Source organism: Peromyscus eremicus, chromosome 5, assembly GCF_949786415.1.
Source record: "Peromyscus eremicus chromosome 5, PerEre_H2_v1, whole genome shotgun sequence".
Lineage (NCBI taxonomy): Eukaryota > Metazoa > Chordata > Mammalia > Rodentia > Cricetidae > Peromyscus > Peromyscus eremicus.
The window spans coordinates 78694734-78713223 of record NC_081420.1 but is presented as its reverse complement, the minus strand read 5'-3'; the positions used below and the strand labels follow the sequence as shown (position 1 = coordinate 78713223).

The 18490-nt window shown below is 42.4% G+C and overlaps 1 protein-coding gene across 1 annotated transcript in view; it reads left to right on the top strand.

Annotated features, from left to right (window-relative positions):
• Window positions 1-18490, top strand: part of Ccny (cyclin Y) — a 134425-nt gene that overhangs the window by 107694 nt on the left and 8241 nt on the right. Inside the window, exon 8 of the mRNA XM_059263773.1 lies at window positions 7942-8108. Within this exon, the coding sequence (XP_059119756.1) occupies window positions 7942-8108 (167 nt within the window). The remainder of the gene's footprint in view (window positions 1-7941; window positions 8109-18490) is intronic.

The window sequence follows — 18490 nt, the reverse complement described above, 5'->3', positions numbered from 1 at the left end:
ACTGGATAATAATTCTCATGTCCTAAAATAGGCATGATAGCATCTGAAGTAGGATATAATTGGGAGTGGAATGAAGCTGTCAACTTTTGTTGCTGGCTTGATCTTGTACTCTTGACCTAGACCTTATTGGAGCCATCTCTGATTGGCTAAACCAAATAGTTATAAGATCATAGGATTAATACCAAAAAGAAATTGTGTCATCTTTGAATTCAGACTGTACACTTGACCTCACATAATTTCTAAATTTAGATTGGAGGGCTGGAGAGATGGCTCAGTGGTTAAGAACTCTGGCTGCCCTTCCAGAGGACCCAGGTTCAATTTCCAGCACCCACATGGCAGCTCATACCTGTCTATAACTCCAGTTTCAGAGGTCTGACACCCTCACACCAATGCACATAAAATAAAAATTAAAAAAATTCAGATTGGAATAATTTCATCAGTGTTGGAAATTTTTTGATGTATGTCCTTGATTTGGTGAGTTTGCATTTAATCTCCCAGTCCAAAATGCCTTTGAAAACTTTGTCTGCAGTCGACAGGGTCCTCTGAAACTCCACAGTCGGCACTAACCTGTGTTGTCTAGAGATTCATTAGGACAGTCTTTCATGTGACTGTAATGTGAGGTGGAGCTGAACAGTATCCTGTTAGCACTGTTTGGAGATACTGTTCGTGAAAATCAGTTGGATGTTACTTGTCATAGAATTAAACTATGCTAATGGGAACTCCCCCCAAATACGGTGTTACTGACAAGTTCTGCTGAGTCACATGCTAGTAAGAGGCGCTCACTGTAACTGTCTTCTGTGGTGTGACAGCTGCTTTCTTCACATGTAACATGTTATGGTGATGTTGCCCTCCTTCAGTCAGCCCTCAAAGGATATCAATAGCATGTCATAAAACATGTTGGCTCTTTTCAGGCAATATCTAGTGTGCTATTAGTATCCATCAATTAAAGTAATTTTAACTCAAAATAAAATGTCATAGCCACCTTTCTGCCTGAGCCAGTGGAAATTATTTTATTACAGAGGTTAGCCCTTGGTGTACACAGAAGCTGTGACCCTTATGTGGGAGGTTGTTGCATCCTGCCTGCAGTTTCTGTGAACTAAGAGACTGAGGTAATCCCAGTGTCTGTTTTCTGCTTTCAGTATAGATTTACATGACTTCTGGTCCTGAAGAGAATGTGAAGAGTCTGTTGTCAAGCTTTGGGAAAGACAGCCTGAGGTTCTCTAGGATGCCTGGCTGAAAGTGAGCCTGGCCCCACCTACTTATCTATTTGATGCAAATAAAAATCCTGGTCTGAAATACTACGCCATTTTAGGATGACAAACGCCATTTAAAACTGGGATATCCAGAAGTTGTTTCTGAACTTTGGAGTAACTTTCATCTGTATAGTCAGCAGCAGGCTCTCATCCTGCAACAACTCCTCAGAGCCAGCACAGGGATTTTTGAGAGCAGTCTGTGTTTGGCCTCCTGATTCCCTGGTCTTCCCTGGATGGCCTCTGATTCTCCTGGGTAACTCAGAAGAATGAATTGGTTGCTTTGCGCTGTCCCTCGAAATCTCGTCGTTGTAGCTCCGTCCATCTGTGCCAGTTCTTTCCTGAATGCCACGGCATGTGGTCATTTTCTCCATTTTCTCCTGCTGAGTCTTCCTGCACTAAAGTCCTATGTTATTCTCATCCCACGGAGGTTGCTCACAGTTCTAAGTGGATGCCATCCATGGTTGTCTCCTGTGGGGATGAGGGTGTGTTAAAGACAGATACTTTGGGAGCATCACTCTGTCCCAGCCTTGTGCAGGGTGCCGTCCCGTGAGGCTGAGACAGACCCTCTGTCCTCAGGACCTTGTCATCAGGAGCTTAGGGTTTGCTGTAGGAAGAGAGAGGGAGGGAAAAGACAAACTATACTGAGATATGTCCACATTTTTGATACTTCAGTGAGTCTGGAGTCTCGTATCACAATTAACTAACTCTTTGGAATCTGAAATGTTAGTTCTTGCCAGTTGTGGCACACAGGTGTACCTGTAGTCCCAGCACTGGGGAAGTGGAAACATGAGGATTACAAATTTGACCTGGGCTGTGTGGAATATTCCAGGTCACCATGGGCCACACAGTAAAACCCTGTCTCAAAGAAGCAAAAAACTGTTCTTTTCTTAACAGTTTTTCCTTTGTACTCAGTATGTGTCCCAGTCCATCCTGCATAACATGTGGTATCAGAGAGTAGTCATAAAAATCTACATCTTCAAGATCTTAAAAATTGGTATCTATTAGTGAATCACTGAAGACAGAACAGTGCTCTTTGGGAACAGGGCAGATGTTACTGTCTTACTCTGCACATTCCTGTAAAGCTTACTTCAGTGGGAGGGGCAAAGGGAGCCCTTGATTTCTCACCACCTTTGGGTAGGAGAAGAAGGTGGATGCTGTAGAGGAGCTGGCTCAGGAGCCCTGCCTCTCACTGACTCGTGATTTCCTCAAACAGCCAAGGTTTCACTTCCAGAAGGAAGATTCTCTTTTGCCCTTCTCCACTCATCCCCACCCCTGCCCCCACCCCTGCCCCCGCCTTCACACTTACTGCTTCCCTGTCAATCATCGTGAGCTTTTTATTCTTATTTTGTTGGTCACTATGAGAGACAGAAATTCCATTTTTTTCCTGGTACTTAGAAGTATATGGAGTAGCCTTGCATTCTCCATACAGGAATGAACCTAGCAAAGAGATGGAGCTTCTATTCCCTCCTTCCCCCTCCCACCCCACCATCCTGTCTCCAGCTTTAAACCAGGAAGGGAGCTTCCTCGCCTCTGCTGCTCTTCACCTCAGGCCTTTGGCCTGTTCTGCCTGTACAGACTTGAGTTTAAAGTTCAGTCCTGTCTCCTTTGCTCAGCTTGCTCACAACTTAGGGACATCTTTTGATATATCTTAGACACAGAGCATCCAGTCAGATCTGCAGTCACCTTACATAGCCTCTTCCCTCCTGTTTCTAATGAGTATACATAGCCAACTGCACATTTCAGAAACCTTGGGTACTTCCAAGGTGGCTACCTTTGGTGGCTTTGAGGTCATTTTTTGCAAGTGTCTGGACTATATCGAGATGGTCCCCACTTCAAACACCACTTCTCTCTGTTCAGCTTGATTCATAATTTTCCTTTCAATGGCTACTTCCAGTCAGTGGTATTGCCAGGCCCCTCTCGGACCCTGAACAGTCAGTACTGCCACCTGGAGGCTCAGGGTTAGCATAGTGCCTCCAGAGGATCTGTACTTATGATTGGTAGCTGAGTGCCCTTGCTGTGGTCTGGTGTCACTCAGACTGTCTAATGCTGCTTGATGTCTTTCTTGTCTTTTCACTTTATTTAGTACATCTGCCAGCCCATGCTACTGGCCCGATTCTCAACTTGCCAAAATTGAGCCTCTCCCGAAGGCCCCCAGTGCCATATCTGGTGTGGATTTTCCTTTCTTAAATTAATCTCTGTCCTACTTAGGAGGCTTGTTGTTTAAACAGAATGTAATCTGCACTTTGTATGCTTAATGTTTTCTTTTCCATGTGCAGCTTTTTACATTTTGTGTTAAGACTGTACAAATATGGGGCTGGAGAGATGGCTCAGAGGTTAAGAGCACTGACTGCTCTTTCAGAGGTCCTGAGTTCAATTCCCAGCAACCACATGGTGGCTCACAGCCATCTGTAATGAGATCTGGTACCCTCTTCTAGCATGCAGTGATACATGCAAACAGAACACTGTTTATATAATAAATAAATAAATCTTTAAGAAAAAAAGACTGTACAAATACTATATGCGAGCTTAATATATATAACATTAGCAGATTTCATCATTTTAGATTTTAGAAAGCAAGTACTTAAAAGAGTATTGAGTATCTGAGTTTCATTTCTTTGTCATAGAGTTCCATTTTGTAAGTGAGTATCATAAAAACTGCAAACAAAAGAGAAATTTTGAATAGTCTAATTTAGCTAAGGGAAACTAAAAGGCAGCTAGCTGACTTAGGACATGGTTTTTTAAAGAGAGAGAGAGAAAGTGGGGGAGTGTGGGGGTGTGTGTGAGAGAGAGAGAGTCAGTGTCAGTCAGTGTGTTAGTGCTCATCTTGTGAAGGCCACGGAAATTGGATCCTCTGGAGCTGGAGTCACGGGAAGTTGTAAGCAGCAACCTGTTGTAAATATTGGAACAGAGCTTGAATCCTCTGAGCCCTCTCTCCAACCCCATGACAGCTTAAACCAAGGTGCTTTCTGTTGTGGGTTTTTTTTGTTGTTGTTTTTAATGGTTGTGTTAAACTAAATTCTGTTGGTTAAAAAAATCCTGTGTTGTTTGGTTTCATTTTCAAAATCTAGCTGAAATTTCATTTAAACAATTTAAACGTCATTTCATCAAATCAGAATTACAGTTAGGTACTACCTCATACCCATCAGGATGGCCATTCTTACCTTAAATACATAAGATAGCTAACAAATGATGACAGAGTGAGAAGAAGAGGAATCCCACCTGAGCACCACTGAACTGCACGCTGCAGCCACTGTGGGGGAAAGTGTGGTGGCTTTCTTCTTACAGTTAAGTGGAAGGACGGGAAGGCCCAGCAGTTCCACTCAACTACACCCCAAAGGATCAAAGCATGACTTACCAATGTTGGCAGCATCATTCACCTTATCTTACAGAAGAAGCTGCCTAAGTGGCCACTAATAGGTCAGTGGTAAACAGAGTGGGACTTGTGCATACAATGAGGTATTTCTCATCCTTAGAAAGGAAGTAAGTTTTGGTAGTGCTACAGACTGATGAAACATGAAGGGGGTATGCTGAACGAAATAAACCAGGCACAAGAAGATAAATATTGTATGATCCACTGGTATAAAATAGAGACAAAAAGTACAGTAGTACTTGTAGGGGTTGGCAAAAGAAGGACTTGGGGAGGATGCAGGGGCTGGGATAGAGAAGGATTGTGTAGAGATATATGGGTTTCATTTGGGACACATGTCAATGGTGAAGATGGTCAGAGAACATTGAGTATACCTAGTGCTGCAGATAAAATTAGAAATGATTGAACAATGTTGTGCTGTGTATAGTTTGTTTGTTTGTTTGTTTGTTTGTTTTGAGATAGAGTTTCTCTGTGTAACCACTCTGGCTGTCCTGGAACTCATTATGTAGACCAGATTGGCTTGAACTCACAAAGATCTGCCTGTCTCTGCCTCTGGAGTGCTGGGATTAACAGCATGTGCCACCACCATCCAGCCATGTTGTGTGGATTCTACCATAGTAATAACAATATAGGTTTATCAGCAGCCAAATGTGAATTGCAATTACAATGAAGCTCAGTTTTTAAAAACTATAGGGAATCAGGAAGATCTCTATGACCTACGTAGTTACACCCTTTTGCCAGGGGCTGTACCCAGTGGTTGACAGGTCACAGAGAGGAGATAAGAAGTCGAGGGAAGGATGGGCCAAGTATAATGGTTGGGAAAATCTTGCAGCCTGACTGGCCAGAGTGTTTGTTTATACAGAATTCAGTAAGTAGGGATAGATTCAGGTTGTTTCAAAATACAGATCATACCGTTTTTGTTTTTGGACATAATGTTTCACTTCCTCTTGAATATTTTTTAGTCATCATTGATAAACTGTGACAGAACAGAGTTATCTTTTACAATCATTTTCCCTCAAGTTTAATCATCATTGATAAACAGTTATCTTTTTATAACCATTTTTACTCATTAACCCCATAAGCCAATTTTTAAGAATCTAGAGGCATATGATAGCCTGTTCTCAGGCTAGTAGCTTTTGTGGCTATAAGGACACTAGAACAAAACAAAATCTCCAAACCATCCTGGGCAGACTGCCATGTCCCAAGCAGTGTATTATTAACTCTCAGTGGTCAGAGTGTCCAAGAAAAATTCTTAAGCCAAAACTGCTGTAGTTATTATTTAAATTCTGGTATAATACAATGTTTGCATTTTATATCTTTATAGAATTTATTTATTTGTCTAATCATGGCATTCTGTTGTTCCTTAGTCATATGACATCACAGTGACTGCATGTGCTAACTTTTCTAACAAAGGGAGGTCCTGACATCTCATTCTTTGCTCATCAATATAAGTCTCTGGGAAGGGCAGCGGCAACTTCAACTAACTCACTTTGTTGTTGTAGATGCCACATAATCACCTGAGCCTATAGTAGGAAGAGGCTTGTTGTCTGATCTGCGGCCAACTCCTCTAGCCCACCGAATCTTGTTCACCTTTTTAAGTTTACTTTGTTTTGATTCTCTTGTTCCTTTGTAAGTACAGAGACAGATGTTTCAAGAATATTTCATAGCCTCATAAAGAGACCTCCAGCTTCTAAATGTAGTCACAACCTCCAAGGCATAAGGAAAACCTTCAAGTAGATAAGGTCATCTCCCTAAAAGCAGGAGGGGTAGTATGTTCAGGACTTTCCTGGGGAAGCTTAGAAGCAATACTCCTGGGAGAAGGCATAAATGATTCATAAGAAATTTTCTATCAACCCAGTATACCCAAATTATATAAATATTAAAAGTCCACCAAGTATGTAACAGAAGGAGATGAAAACCAAAAGTGGCATGACAGCTATTATGAGCACAGCTTTGCTGGGTCTTTGTCAAGAAGCTGTGCAGCTTATGACGTCTGCCATCCCCATCAGATATGGCTGTGCTACCCTGTCTTTACAGAACAAACCAACCTCTATAACGGCCGGCAAGGTGGCTCAGCAGGTAGAGGTGCGTGCTGCCCAAGCCTGGAGACCCGAGTTCCATTCCCAGAGCCCACAGAAAAGTAAAGGGGGAGAGCCTACTCCACAAAGCCTACTCTTCTGACCTCCACCTGTGCAGTATGACATGTCTAACACATTATACATACACAGAAATGATTTTTAAAAATAAAATTACTCTATAGGTCAGTGACTTCTTAGAACTTAGCTAAGATCAAGGGTAAAATACCTTTTAAAAATTGTGTAGGTTTTTAGCCTTTACATTCTTTGTGTCAGAATATAGTTTAACCTGCAGCTTTTGAGATTTATGCCAGCCTCAATATTTACAAGGTCAACTACATTTTCACTATTACAGCGTGTGACCTCCAGCCTATTTCTAATAAAACTCACAGGGCCTTTCAGCCTTTTAAAAACAAGTATGTCCTGGGGGCAGTTATAGCTTTCAGTTTAGTGTTTTTATGGGATTCCTGATTGTGTGAATGAGGGGGTTCTCTGTTTCTTGTGCCTTTTCTTGGGCTCTTTTCCTTCTTATTGTTTTGTCCAATTCCAATGTGTTAATTTTTGTTTTATCTTACATTTTTTATAGTATTGTATTTTTTTTTTATTTATTTTTTTTTTTGGTTTTTCGAGACAGGGTTTCTCTGTGTAGCTTTGCGCCTTTCCTGGAACTCACTTGGTAGCTCAGGCCGGCCTCGAACTCACAGAGATCCGCCTGGCTCTGCCTCCCAAGTGCTGGGATTAAAGGCGTGCGCCACCACCGCCCGGCAGTATTGTATTATTATCTTACATAATATTTTATATTATTAGCCCTTAGAAGCCTGTTTGTTTTCTAATGGGAAACAGAAAGGGAGGGAATCTGGATGGGAGGGGAGGTAGAGAGAAACTGGGAAGAGCAGAGGGAGTGAAGACTAATCAGAATATAATTTGTGAAAAAAAATATTTTCAATAAAAAAAAACGTAGGTTAAAAAATAATAGATTATATATTTTTAAGTATGTTCAACAAATTTTTTATGTATATTTGATGTATTTTTTGTCATTGCCCTTGAGTTTGGTTGCACTTAATAATGACATCATTTTCAAGACTTTTTTTTTTTCACTGATTACAGCAGATATTCATGTAAAGAAATAAGTATATCCAGGTAACCCCCTGCTTACAGGACTGTTGAAGTAGGATTTGTGCTCAGTTTCCTTGGGTGGAGGAGACAACTAAATGCATTTAGCACTGGCTTCCTCATGTCTCCTCAGGTATACCTTGAAAGGCTCTTGACGTATGCAGAGATTGACATCTGTCCAGCCAACTGGAAGCGCATTGTTCTCGGGGCAATCCTGCTGGCCTCTAAGGTGTGGGATGACCAGGCTGTGTGGAATGTAGATTACTGCCAGATCCTGAAAGACATCACAGTGGAGGACATGTAAGTGTGGGCATCACTCTGTTTCAGGGCTGAGTTAGAGGGAGACCATGCCTCTTTTGGGTGATCTGTACAGTATAGAGTTGCCGGGGTCCAGCCTTGGCTCAGGTTCAGGTCCGAAGATGGGGAAGGGGCACTGGCACAAGGAGAAATTCTAACCACCAAGTGGACTGCACTCAAGTGGCCCTGAATAGCTCGATCAGTCCTTATTTAAACAGAGGTTTTCTTACCAAGGTTACATGAACAGCTTTATTATTGGCTGTTTTTTACTTTTGAGAAACATCATATTTTACATTATGAAAGCCCCCATTGTTTCCCTTTATGCTTCCCCAAATACACTTTCCCACCCCCTACATAACCTTCAGCATTTTTGCAGCTTAACTAAATATCGAGCCACACACATCCTGCCCTTGCAGCACTTATGTCTCCTGGCAGCTACCTGTGGTTACATAGTTTAAAAGTAATAGACGTAGGTACAGTGCTTTATGGACAACAGTATTCATACCCAGACAATTCTTTCATGCCTCCAAGATACACTTTCCTACAGTTCCCTTTTCTACAAGAGGGTCCTGTCTCTCAATCTCTCTGTAAAAGGCAGACTTTGATCAGGCACTCTTTCCCCATCTCACTCTATCATAACTTCTCCCACCAATATAAGATGGATTTCTCCATTCCATATTTTACATTGTGTTTTTTCCCATTGGCTCATACTAGATTCTATCATTGATTCTGTATGCTGATGTCCAGGGAACTTTCTCTCCACAGTTACCACTATGTGTATTCCTGAGACTTTTTCCCTATTCTGTGTATGCATGCCTTACTCCTCTTCCCAGAGAACTGTGAGACATGCTTAATGTTCCAAGTGTTGTTTTCTCATATGTACCTAACTATCTTTATTGAGTCAGAAAAGTTCCCAGGATTAGGAGTTGTAGTTTGCAATTCCAGATAAGAGATTTGAGAAGCATTAGCCCCCTGCTGAAACTTAGGAGAAAATATTTGAGAAAGAGCAGAATTTCCAAGGAAAATTAAAGCTGTTGCATGTGTGACTAACAAAGTAAAACTAAGAACTTCCCAAAGAATCAACAATATAACGAGAGAGAAAAGAGCCTGCAAGCTGCATGAATTTTGCAAATTCCTACACTGTCCTATAGACTACTTGTCCTTGCCAAGTGAGAGTTGGTTTCCACAGGTGCCTTGCCCTGAGGAAACCCAGTGGACAGGTAGGTAGTCATGTGCTGATCCAAGACCAAGCTGCATGGTTCCCACATAAGAGTGAGTGAATTTGGCTGAGTGTCGTCAGGCCCCGCAGGGAACCTGCCTGTGGAAATAGAGTGAACTGTATTTCTTGTCATTGTGATCATGAACGGGTTACTAGCAATACTTTCCGGTTTTGTGAAAGTATTTGCTGAAACTGTTACAGATAAATATTCCTTGGGGGTTTGTATTTGGGCTCCTTTGTCACCTCAGCCCAGTAACAAAGCCCATGTTCCTCTGTGAGCAACAAGCCTAACCTAAGAAGCTCGGGAGCTGAATTAAAGTGTTTCTGTTTGGCTTCAAAAAGCACACCCCATGCTTTGGTATATTTGGCAAGTTCAGATACAAAAAAAATATCAGCCATGTATTTCTGAGGCTTGATGTACACCAGCATCCTCTTGCCCTTCTCTCTCCAAGGCCAGTAGAGGAGCCTCCATGGGGAGAGATGTCCCCCTGGCTCCTAGGGCCATGTGAGGATTTTCCCAGCTGGCTCAGACCTTAGATTCTATAAGAATTATTAGCTGACGACCGGCACACAGTAGTCACAGAAGCATTCAACTCTCTCAGCCACCTGGAGTCTTGTGGCATTCTTTGCTTAACATAGCTCTTTAGCTAAGCTCCTTGAGGAACTTTCTGACAGGAGGTTACCAGCTGTATCCCAGTCATGTCACATTCTTGGGCCCAGTAGCTCTGGAGTGAGAGTCTTCATGCAGCCTGTGTGGGAGAGTAACCAGGCTATAGGCGTTTTGGCATGCTGGCTGCAGATCCTCACCAGTCTCCCCGACTACTGCCTCCTGCTTCAGAGGTACCTTATGCTGTGATACCCCTCGAAGCCCTATGTCCTCAGAGCTCTGCTTCTGGGTCTGTGAGCCCTTCTGTGTCTGCTGCTTCATCGCAGTAAGAAAAACAGCAAGTTTTTATTAGATGATCGATCTCACAAGAGTACAGAGTTCTTTACCATATTTCAGGGTGAGGGAAGTTTCTAAAGCACTATCATTCTGACTGACAGGAGACAAATCCTTAGTGCATGCAACTCTAGCCCATGCTTCTTATTAGGGATTATTCTTGCATTAGTTCCTTGATATCCTTCAACTCTTTATTGCATGCCAAGGAATCGTCTGCTTGACCCTTCCTGTTTGTGTGGATGGATAATGACTTGGACTTTAAGGTAGCAGTGCCTGAGTTCTCTGTGCAGTTATAGCCACTTAGAAGAAAACAGCTGCGGAACTGAGACTAGCTTCTGCATACAGTTACTACTATAACCCAGATGCTTACAAAAGAAAAGGAGATGATGTAGATTAACAAAACAGTAGCTGACAATTACGGGGGTGGGGGGTAGGGGGATTGCTCTGTGTTAGTCTCTAGGCTATGAAGAAGGCCAAAATAGTCTTTTGTTTATTTGTTTGTTTGTTTGTTTTGGAGTTTTTTTGGTTTTTCAAGACATGGTTTATCTGTGTAATAGTCCTGGCTGTCCTGGAACTCACTTTGTAGCTGTGTAGACTAGGCTGGCCTTGAACACACTGAGATCCACCTGCCTCTGCCTCCCGAGTGTTGGGATTAAAGGTGTGCTCCACCACCAACCGGCTTGAATATTCATTTCTTAATTCATTCTCTCCCTGTCTAAAAGAGATGAGAGTAAAAATACCACTTACTTTAGAATTCCAGGTATAATGAAGGTTAAAATAACCATGATATGAAAAGTTGCTTGGACTGTATGATAATAGCAGCAGCCACAGTAATATTCCTGCTCATTTACTAAATACATCCCACACCCAAAGGAATAGCTTTTATATGTTAAGTGATGTCTTGTGGTTACCCATAAGTGCTAATATCCCCATCAAGATGAATTAAGGGCACCAAGAAATTAAATAGGATGTCCAAGTCCCTTGGCTAGTAAGTAAGAGAGCCAGAATTTATATTTCTTCTCTTGGGAGCAGATGAAGCCAAAATTCTTTCAACTATCTATAATGTATTTCAAATGACTTTTTTTTTTTTCTTGGAATTCAAGTCCCTTTCTACACACACAAAAAAAAATCTAGAAAATTTGACCAAGGTTCGTTCAGCTGAAATTCAATGTAAAGAATTGTTTGGGGGGCTGGAGATAAAGCTCATAGGCTTGCCTGACACATCCAAGATCCTGGGTTGGGCCCCAGTAGCTTCTAAAGAAAGAGATTATTTTGATGACCAAATATGTTCTTTTGTTGAACCTTCAGTATCTTAAGCAATTATATATTATAATGAGGTTGAAATTTTTTTCAAGTGAGGGTTTTTTTGAAGACAACTGCTTCGTGATTTGAAAGCATTATGGTACATGTTATAATAGTACTCATGCCAAAGTTCTATGTGTTCCATATTTCGTCAAAAGAAAAAGAATTGTTTTTTACACTGGTTTCTGTCCTTTCTTTGAACCCTATTGGTGACCGAGTTGACTCATTGACAGGCGAGCCCTATGCTCACTCTCATCAGGTCATATAGCATTTGCTGGATGGCTTCTTGTCAGTGATTCAGCGGGGAAAGCACAAGGGGAGCACTTGCTTCTAAACGTGAAGGCTGCAACCAGGTTTGGTGACGCAATCTTGCAATCCCTAGCACTTGGAAGTGGAGACAAGAAGATCCAGAGTTCAAGGCCAGAGTGTCACTAGTCCTCTTGAAGAAAATGGAAGGTGACCTCGTCCATGGACTTCTTGTGCCCCTCACCTGCCTCTGCAGACTACAGACCTCCCTGAGGCCTGCTCCTGTTTCTCCTGACTAAGTAGCAGCCTGCTTAGATGCTTGTGTGATGATCCCTCCATTTGTACTGAGAGCCAGAGTTCTTGTTTTGAATGGGCTGTTAATCTGTGCTGTGTATATATGTACTGAAAAGCCTATGTAGTCTCCAGAGGGAACCTGATAACATGCATGGAGATCTGTGGATATACAAGTCTGTCCTGTCCCACCTCCCCTGTCCCTAGCCCCATCCACAGCAAAAGAAAGGAAGCCACAGAATTCTTCCTAGTAGAGCATCAGTGAAAAGAATGCTTTGTATGGTGATCCACCATGACCACAGAGGTCTTCATACATTCTAGCTTGGCTTGTCCATTCCTAAAAAATTTTTGGAAAATTTTGTCTGTCTACTGCATACATAAGTTGATACTAAAACTTTTTCAATAAATATGATGACACACACCTTTAATCCCAGAACACAGGAGGCTAATACAGGAGGATCCATGAGTTCCAGGCCAGCCGTATACCAAGACTTGCCTCAGAATTAGCAAGGGAACAGGTTTCTCTCATCATAATATGTGATTAAAACCATTTGAAAATTGTTAAGTGTGAACTAGAGCCTGAGTGTCACCATTATCCATGTTCTCAGAGTCGGAGGTTTTAGATTGCCCCTTTTCTCATTGAGCTCTGTTTCCTTTTGAGTTTCCTCCCTCAATAGTCTTTTCCTTAAAATTGTCTGTAACAGAAAGCATGCACATAGCCTGAAACTCTAGTGCTACTTTCTGGACCGCAATAGTCTCACTTTAAAAACTTCATCTCATTAGTGCTCAGTTGTTCAGGACAGTATGGAGAGTCAGGCGTGGTAGCTTACACCTGCAATCCCAGCACTCAGAGATAGCATGGGAGGATGAATTCCAAACCAGCCTAGACACTATCTCAAAAAAACAAAAAATATGAATCTATTAAAGGTTATGAGATAAACTAAATCTTCTGGGAAATAGATCTATTAATGAGATTGGTATAGCTGGTTTTTCTTTCACCGTTTCATATTTTCATGTGTGATTATTACCTAGTGACATAAGTTGTTCCCATTGTTCTCTTACCTTCTATAATAGCTGAGAGACTGTGACATTACAAGGGATTTTGGTGTCTTAGTACCACTGAATTATTTTTATGTTTTCTGAGTTACATGCTAAAATTATAGTCATCTGTTAATACAAATCACCTAAGTCCACCAGGTACTCCTTTATTTTGCTATTAGCTAGTCATTGAAATTATTTGTTTGTTCAATACTGACACTCCAGGAATTATACCTTGGGGTGGCGAACCTGCATAAGGCTGAATGCATAGCCTGCCTCCCTCCCCAGACAGAAGAAAAGTCATGAAAAGCGGCCAAAGCAATAGTGTGCTCCTTCTTCAAGGCTGTTGCTGGTCAGTCAGCTTTAGCAGACAGAAGTGATGGTTGCAGATGAAGAAGTCTTTCCCCCATACTGCTGTCTTTCTCAGCATGCTTAAAGTATTTTTTTTTTACTGCAGGTAAATGCATATCCCAGCATGAAGAGTAGGACCCACATTCTGTAACAGGTTCTGGCTATTAGCAGCCAAATTAGGTCTTTTCAGAAGACCCATAAAACTCAGGATGTGGCTAAAATTGGACATAGAATTTTTAAAGAAGACATCAAACTAAAATGGGGTTATTAGAATGGGTCCTAATCAAATAGGTCCAGTGTCCTCACACAGACACACAGAGAGATGGGGCAAAAAGGTAGCCATCTGATGCCAAGGAGAAAGACCTCAGAAGATGCCTTTGTCTTGGCTATCCATCCTCCAGAACCACGGGAAAACATTTGTTGCTTAAGACACCCGGTCTCCCTGGTATATTGTCCCGGCTGCCTGAGCACACTATTGCAGATTTCAGTGTTGCAAAGTATGTTCTCACCTTAAAAAATGCTTGAAAATGGGGAAGTAAATTTGGAACTCAGTTCCAAAGGCTAGAAGAGTTCAGAGGCTTGTTTTCAAAAAGAAAGCTAACCCTGGATTCTTGATTGTTGATGGAAGTGGGGGCGTTGATGGTACTTTGGTTGAGGGCTCAGAAAGAAAAGAGCAGCAAGGAAGGTTATTCATCTCAGGTCTAAGTGCAGATAGAAGCATGAACAGACTCTTACGAATGAGACAGAGGGGTCTCTGGTGAAGTCTCAGGCAGACATGAGGAGCATTTGTGGGAATTGAGGAAAGGTGAGCTTTGACCATTATTTTATAGAAAGCAGAATATAGAATTCAGCCACGGGGATTTTTGAGCGAAGTGCTGAAGATGGGCTTGATTCTTACTTTGTTGTTGGAGTAAAATATAAAATATAAAAGGGGGAGAAGTAAGCTGAAGAAGGAGTTATTACGAAGAATCAGGTGTTCAGGTTGAACATCTGGAACCTTTACAATCTTCTGATCCTAGCTTTTCATACTGTACAAGGTGAACCACTGCTCCAGAGAGAGTGCTGCAGTGTGAATGGACAAGAGGTGGACTTAGTTGAGTCAGCCATGTCATTGTTGGAACTAAAAGGCACAGGCATGGGACAAAACAAAGTAAGATTGCCAGACTTTAGGGAGTATGCAAGACGTCCTCTAGAGGCATCTGGTGGAGAAGTGGATTCTTGTCCTTAACCCTAGGGAGGTGTGTATTCCCAAGGTAGGGCTGTGACCCAGTGATAGAAAGTCACCCAAGAGATTCATCTCATCTCATCTCATCTGGAATGTGACTAGAGTTTGTCTTCCTGGGTTTTGGACTTACATGAGATGCATAACCCCTTTCTTTGTAGATAAAAGATTTCTGCCTTTTCCAGAGGGAATGTCCATCCTGTGTCTGCCCACCCTTGTATTTTGGTAGCAGATAACTTTAGATTTCCAGGTTCACAGCGAGGAAAGAATTTTATTTCAGAAAGCACCCATGGAACGTTGTCACCCATTGCTGATTTCGATCATATTTAGATGCTATTGTAGGCTTAGAGGTAATACTGGAGTGGGTCATGGGGGGGAGGAAGTGAATGTGTTCTGTATATAAGGAGGGCCAGATGACAGTGCTGTGAGGCTGAACGTGAGAGATCACATGAGAGGTTCTGACCATGTAAAGAAGGGGTCTTTGAAGTGGTGAGTATGGCCAGTAGGGTAAACCCTGGTGTAGTATGCCCGATGTTCTGTAAGCAGAGAACCTGAGAACATAGGCAGCATGGTTGAGACCATGGGAGACCCGGGAGAAAGGCTACCTGTAAGACAAGGAGGAAAACCTCAGAGACCACAGGTGCCAACCTCCTACAGAAGTGAGAATGTGTTGCCTGTGGCATTTGTCACAATAGTCTTGGCAGACCTAATAGGCTATAAACCATTGAAAGGTGGAGTTACCCAGGAGTCTGTGGCCTGGAACCACATTTGTGGAGAGAGGGGATTCCCACTATCATCTTGCTTTGTTTTCTTTTGGGTAATGAAGTAGAGCCTATAAGCCTTAGATTTTTTTTTCTTTTTTCTTTTTGTAATGAATCCTTGATCCAGTCTTTTGCACTAAAGCTCTTTTAGTCCTCCAAAATAAAATGGAACACACCATTGAAGTGACTGAACAAAAAGAAAATGCCTCTTAGGAGTGGGGTAGGATGAGGTCTCCTTGGAAGCAAGGAGCCTGAGCTAAGAGAAGGATTAACTCTGCCTCCTCATCAGTAGGCTGTGTCCCTAGGATCCCCAAGCCAGACATCTCTGTGGAGTCTGTGCCTGCTGACCCGCTTTGTTCAGAGGGTAGTAGGGGTTTCATAGCCACTAGACCTGCACTCCTGTCTGCAACCCTCTGGAAGGGTAGTTGGTTCCATTTACAAACTTGTGTGGGCAGACAGTCACTGCTCCAACACCAGCCCAATCCTATGCAGGTAAGCGTAGATCACAGGCTAGCTATTAAGTTGTCACACCATCATAGGACGTCTTTGAACACCAAAGGATCAAATGATAATTGCTGTGGATGGGAAAGCAGATGGTGAGGCCTGCTTGTGTTGAGTTCATGGACATGTATAGCTTGTGTGCATGTGTATGGGTATACATGTGTAGAGGTCTGACAACTTTGGGGTGTCAGCCCTCTCTTTCCACCTTGAGACAGGGTCTCTTTGTCCCTAGCTACTGTATACATCAGGCTGGTGGGCCAGTGAACTTCTGAGGATCTTCCATTTTCCAACTCCATTTGGAGCACTGGAATTACAGATGTGCACTGCTGTGCCCAGCTTTTACTCAGGTTCTGAGGATTTTAAGTCAGGTCATCACAAGATCAGGACAAGCACTGTACTCACTGAGCCTTCTTTCTAGACTCTACTCAATCATTTCTAAAAATTTCACTTGGCAGTGTGTATGCTTTGCTTTTGTTTACAGTAGTCCTGTAAGGGCCATTTTCGTATGTATTCTAGGGAATCCCAAATGACCAGAAGCCAAGCTACTTTTCTGTGTGTCACATGGCAGGTGAGGACCTAGAGAACCACAGTCCCTCTGTAGGAGACTGGTGTCTGTCTGGTTTTGTTATTCAGTTTGTGGTTAAAGTATGCGTAGCACGAAACTTTGACTTCAGCATGCAGTAAGTACGTTCTCACTGTTGTGCAGCCATCTCCTCCTTCCCTCCCTCCAGCCTAGCCACCATCTTTTTGTGGGTCTGTGTGTTGCTCACGGTACCTCACATTAGGTCAGTCACATTAGGTCAGTCATATAAGGTTTACGTTCTTGTAGCTAACTGTCCTTGCATAATGTCCTGGGAGCTCATCTATTTTATGACCTGTCATCATTCTCTTTGAGACTGAATACTCTTTTATTTTGTATACAGTGCCACATTTTGTTTACCCACTCACCTGCCAGTGGTCACTTTCGGGTGCTTCCAGGTTGGGTTAGTGTGAATCAAAGTGCAATGAACATGACTGCAGAGATGCCTTCTTGGGATTATCTCAGTTGTGTGGGACTCCTTCGGGCGTGCACTCCCCAGGGGCTGTTGGGACATTTAAAGGCTTTTGAAGTGAGCTCAGTGCTCTAGAAAGACTGAATAACTTTCTACTCCACTTCTAAGTCCACTTTTCAGCTGCACTAAATGTCACCAGTGCAGTTACATTTCTGTACTGTGTTAACTAGTGGAGCAGTCACTTCTAAAAGGAGCTTTTGTTGATTGAATGTGTTTCTTGTAAATGTTGACCCCAGAACTGTTTGCTCAGGATGACCCAGATGAAGGCAGGAAACCCACTGAGCCTGTTCCTTTTGTACCACTGTTCGTTTCCTGTTACTTACTACACAGGAAGTGTTCAGATCTATCCTTAAATTCATTCTGTGGATTGAAAATTCAAAATTGGAAATGACTTTTATTTTATAAATCTTGTTTGAATTTGCTAGGCTGACCACAAACTCATGATCCTCCTCTATCAAGTTCTAGAATGTTGGAAATATAGAAGTGTGCCGTCACAGGGGCTCACTTTAAGGCTAGTCTCATTTCTTTAAGACTAACTCTCTGCAGTGAAGCCCATTCATCACCAGGAGGCAGTCTATATCCATAAGCTACTGCCTCACACTCAACTGGGATTACTTTATTAAATCTCACTTAAATAAAGCATAGTTACTAAAGTTTAAAAACAAAACTCCTAAATAACACTAATATAAATTCCTTAAAAGTATAAAATTCAGCACAATCTGTGCATTTGGTACATGTGAGCTCCTTTTACAGGGACATATAGAAACAAGCAAGATTGTTCCATTTGTCCAAATAAAAGACCCAAGAGCAGTGTCATTCAGAACTCCCATCAGCAGCTTGCTTAACTCACTGGTTTACTTACTTACTTTCATCTGTCTGTATTTGTGTGCTTGCTGGATTTCATTTCTTCTCTGCCCGGTAGCTGTGGCTCAGATCTTAGCCCCTCTACCTCAGCTACTGTGAAATGTGGGTCTCTGAGATTGTCGCAGCTTCTGACACCATAATGAGCTGGTTCTTAGGCACAAGTTGAGTGGGACTCAGTTTAGCCTGGGAGCAAGATAGTGCTGTGCTGGCTGAGGTCTGAAGAGTGGTGGGTAGGAGGGACAGGACCTGCCCAGGTTCAGCTTCACAACTGGAGGTTAGAGGTCAGGCTTCTAGCAAGTTCCTCTGATGACAGTTCCCCAATCTCTGGCTGTCCCTTCCCACCAGAGCTCTATCCTCCCTCCTCACATCTGCCTTCACTTGTCTAGAGCATCAGCTGCTGTGAAATCTAGGTGTCCTGGCTAAGACAAGTAGAAGCCAAGTACACCAGACAGTTTTAGTGTGCTGTGACAAAGGTCAGAGTCAGGTGCCCCAGGGTGTTGGCCCAACATACAGGAGTGCTTACTTTATGGAGAAATAACCAGGACCAACTCCCACAATAGTAACAAATATGCCTACTTTGAAAGATGAATGAGGTATT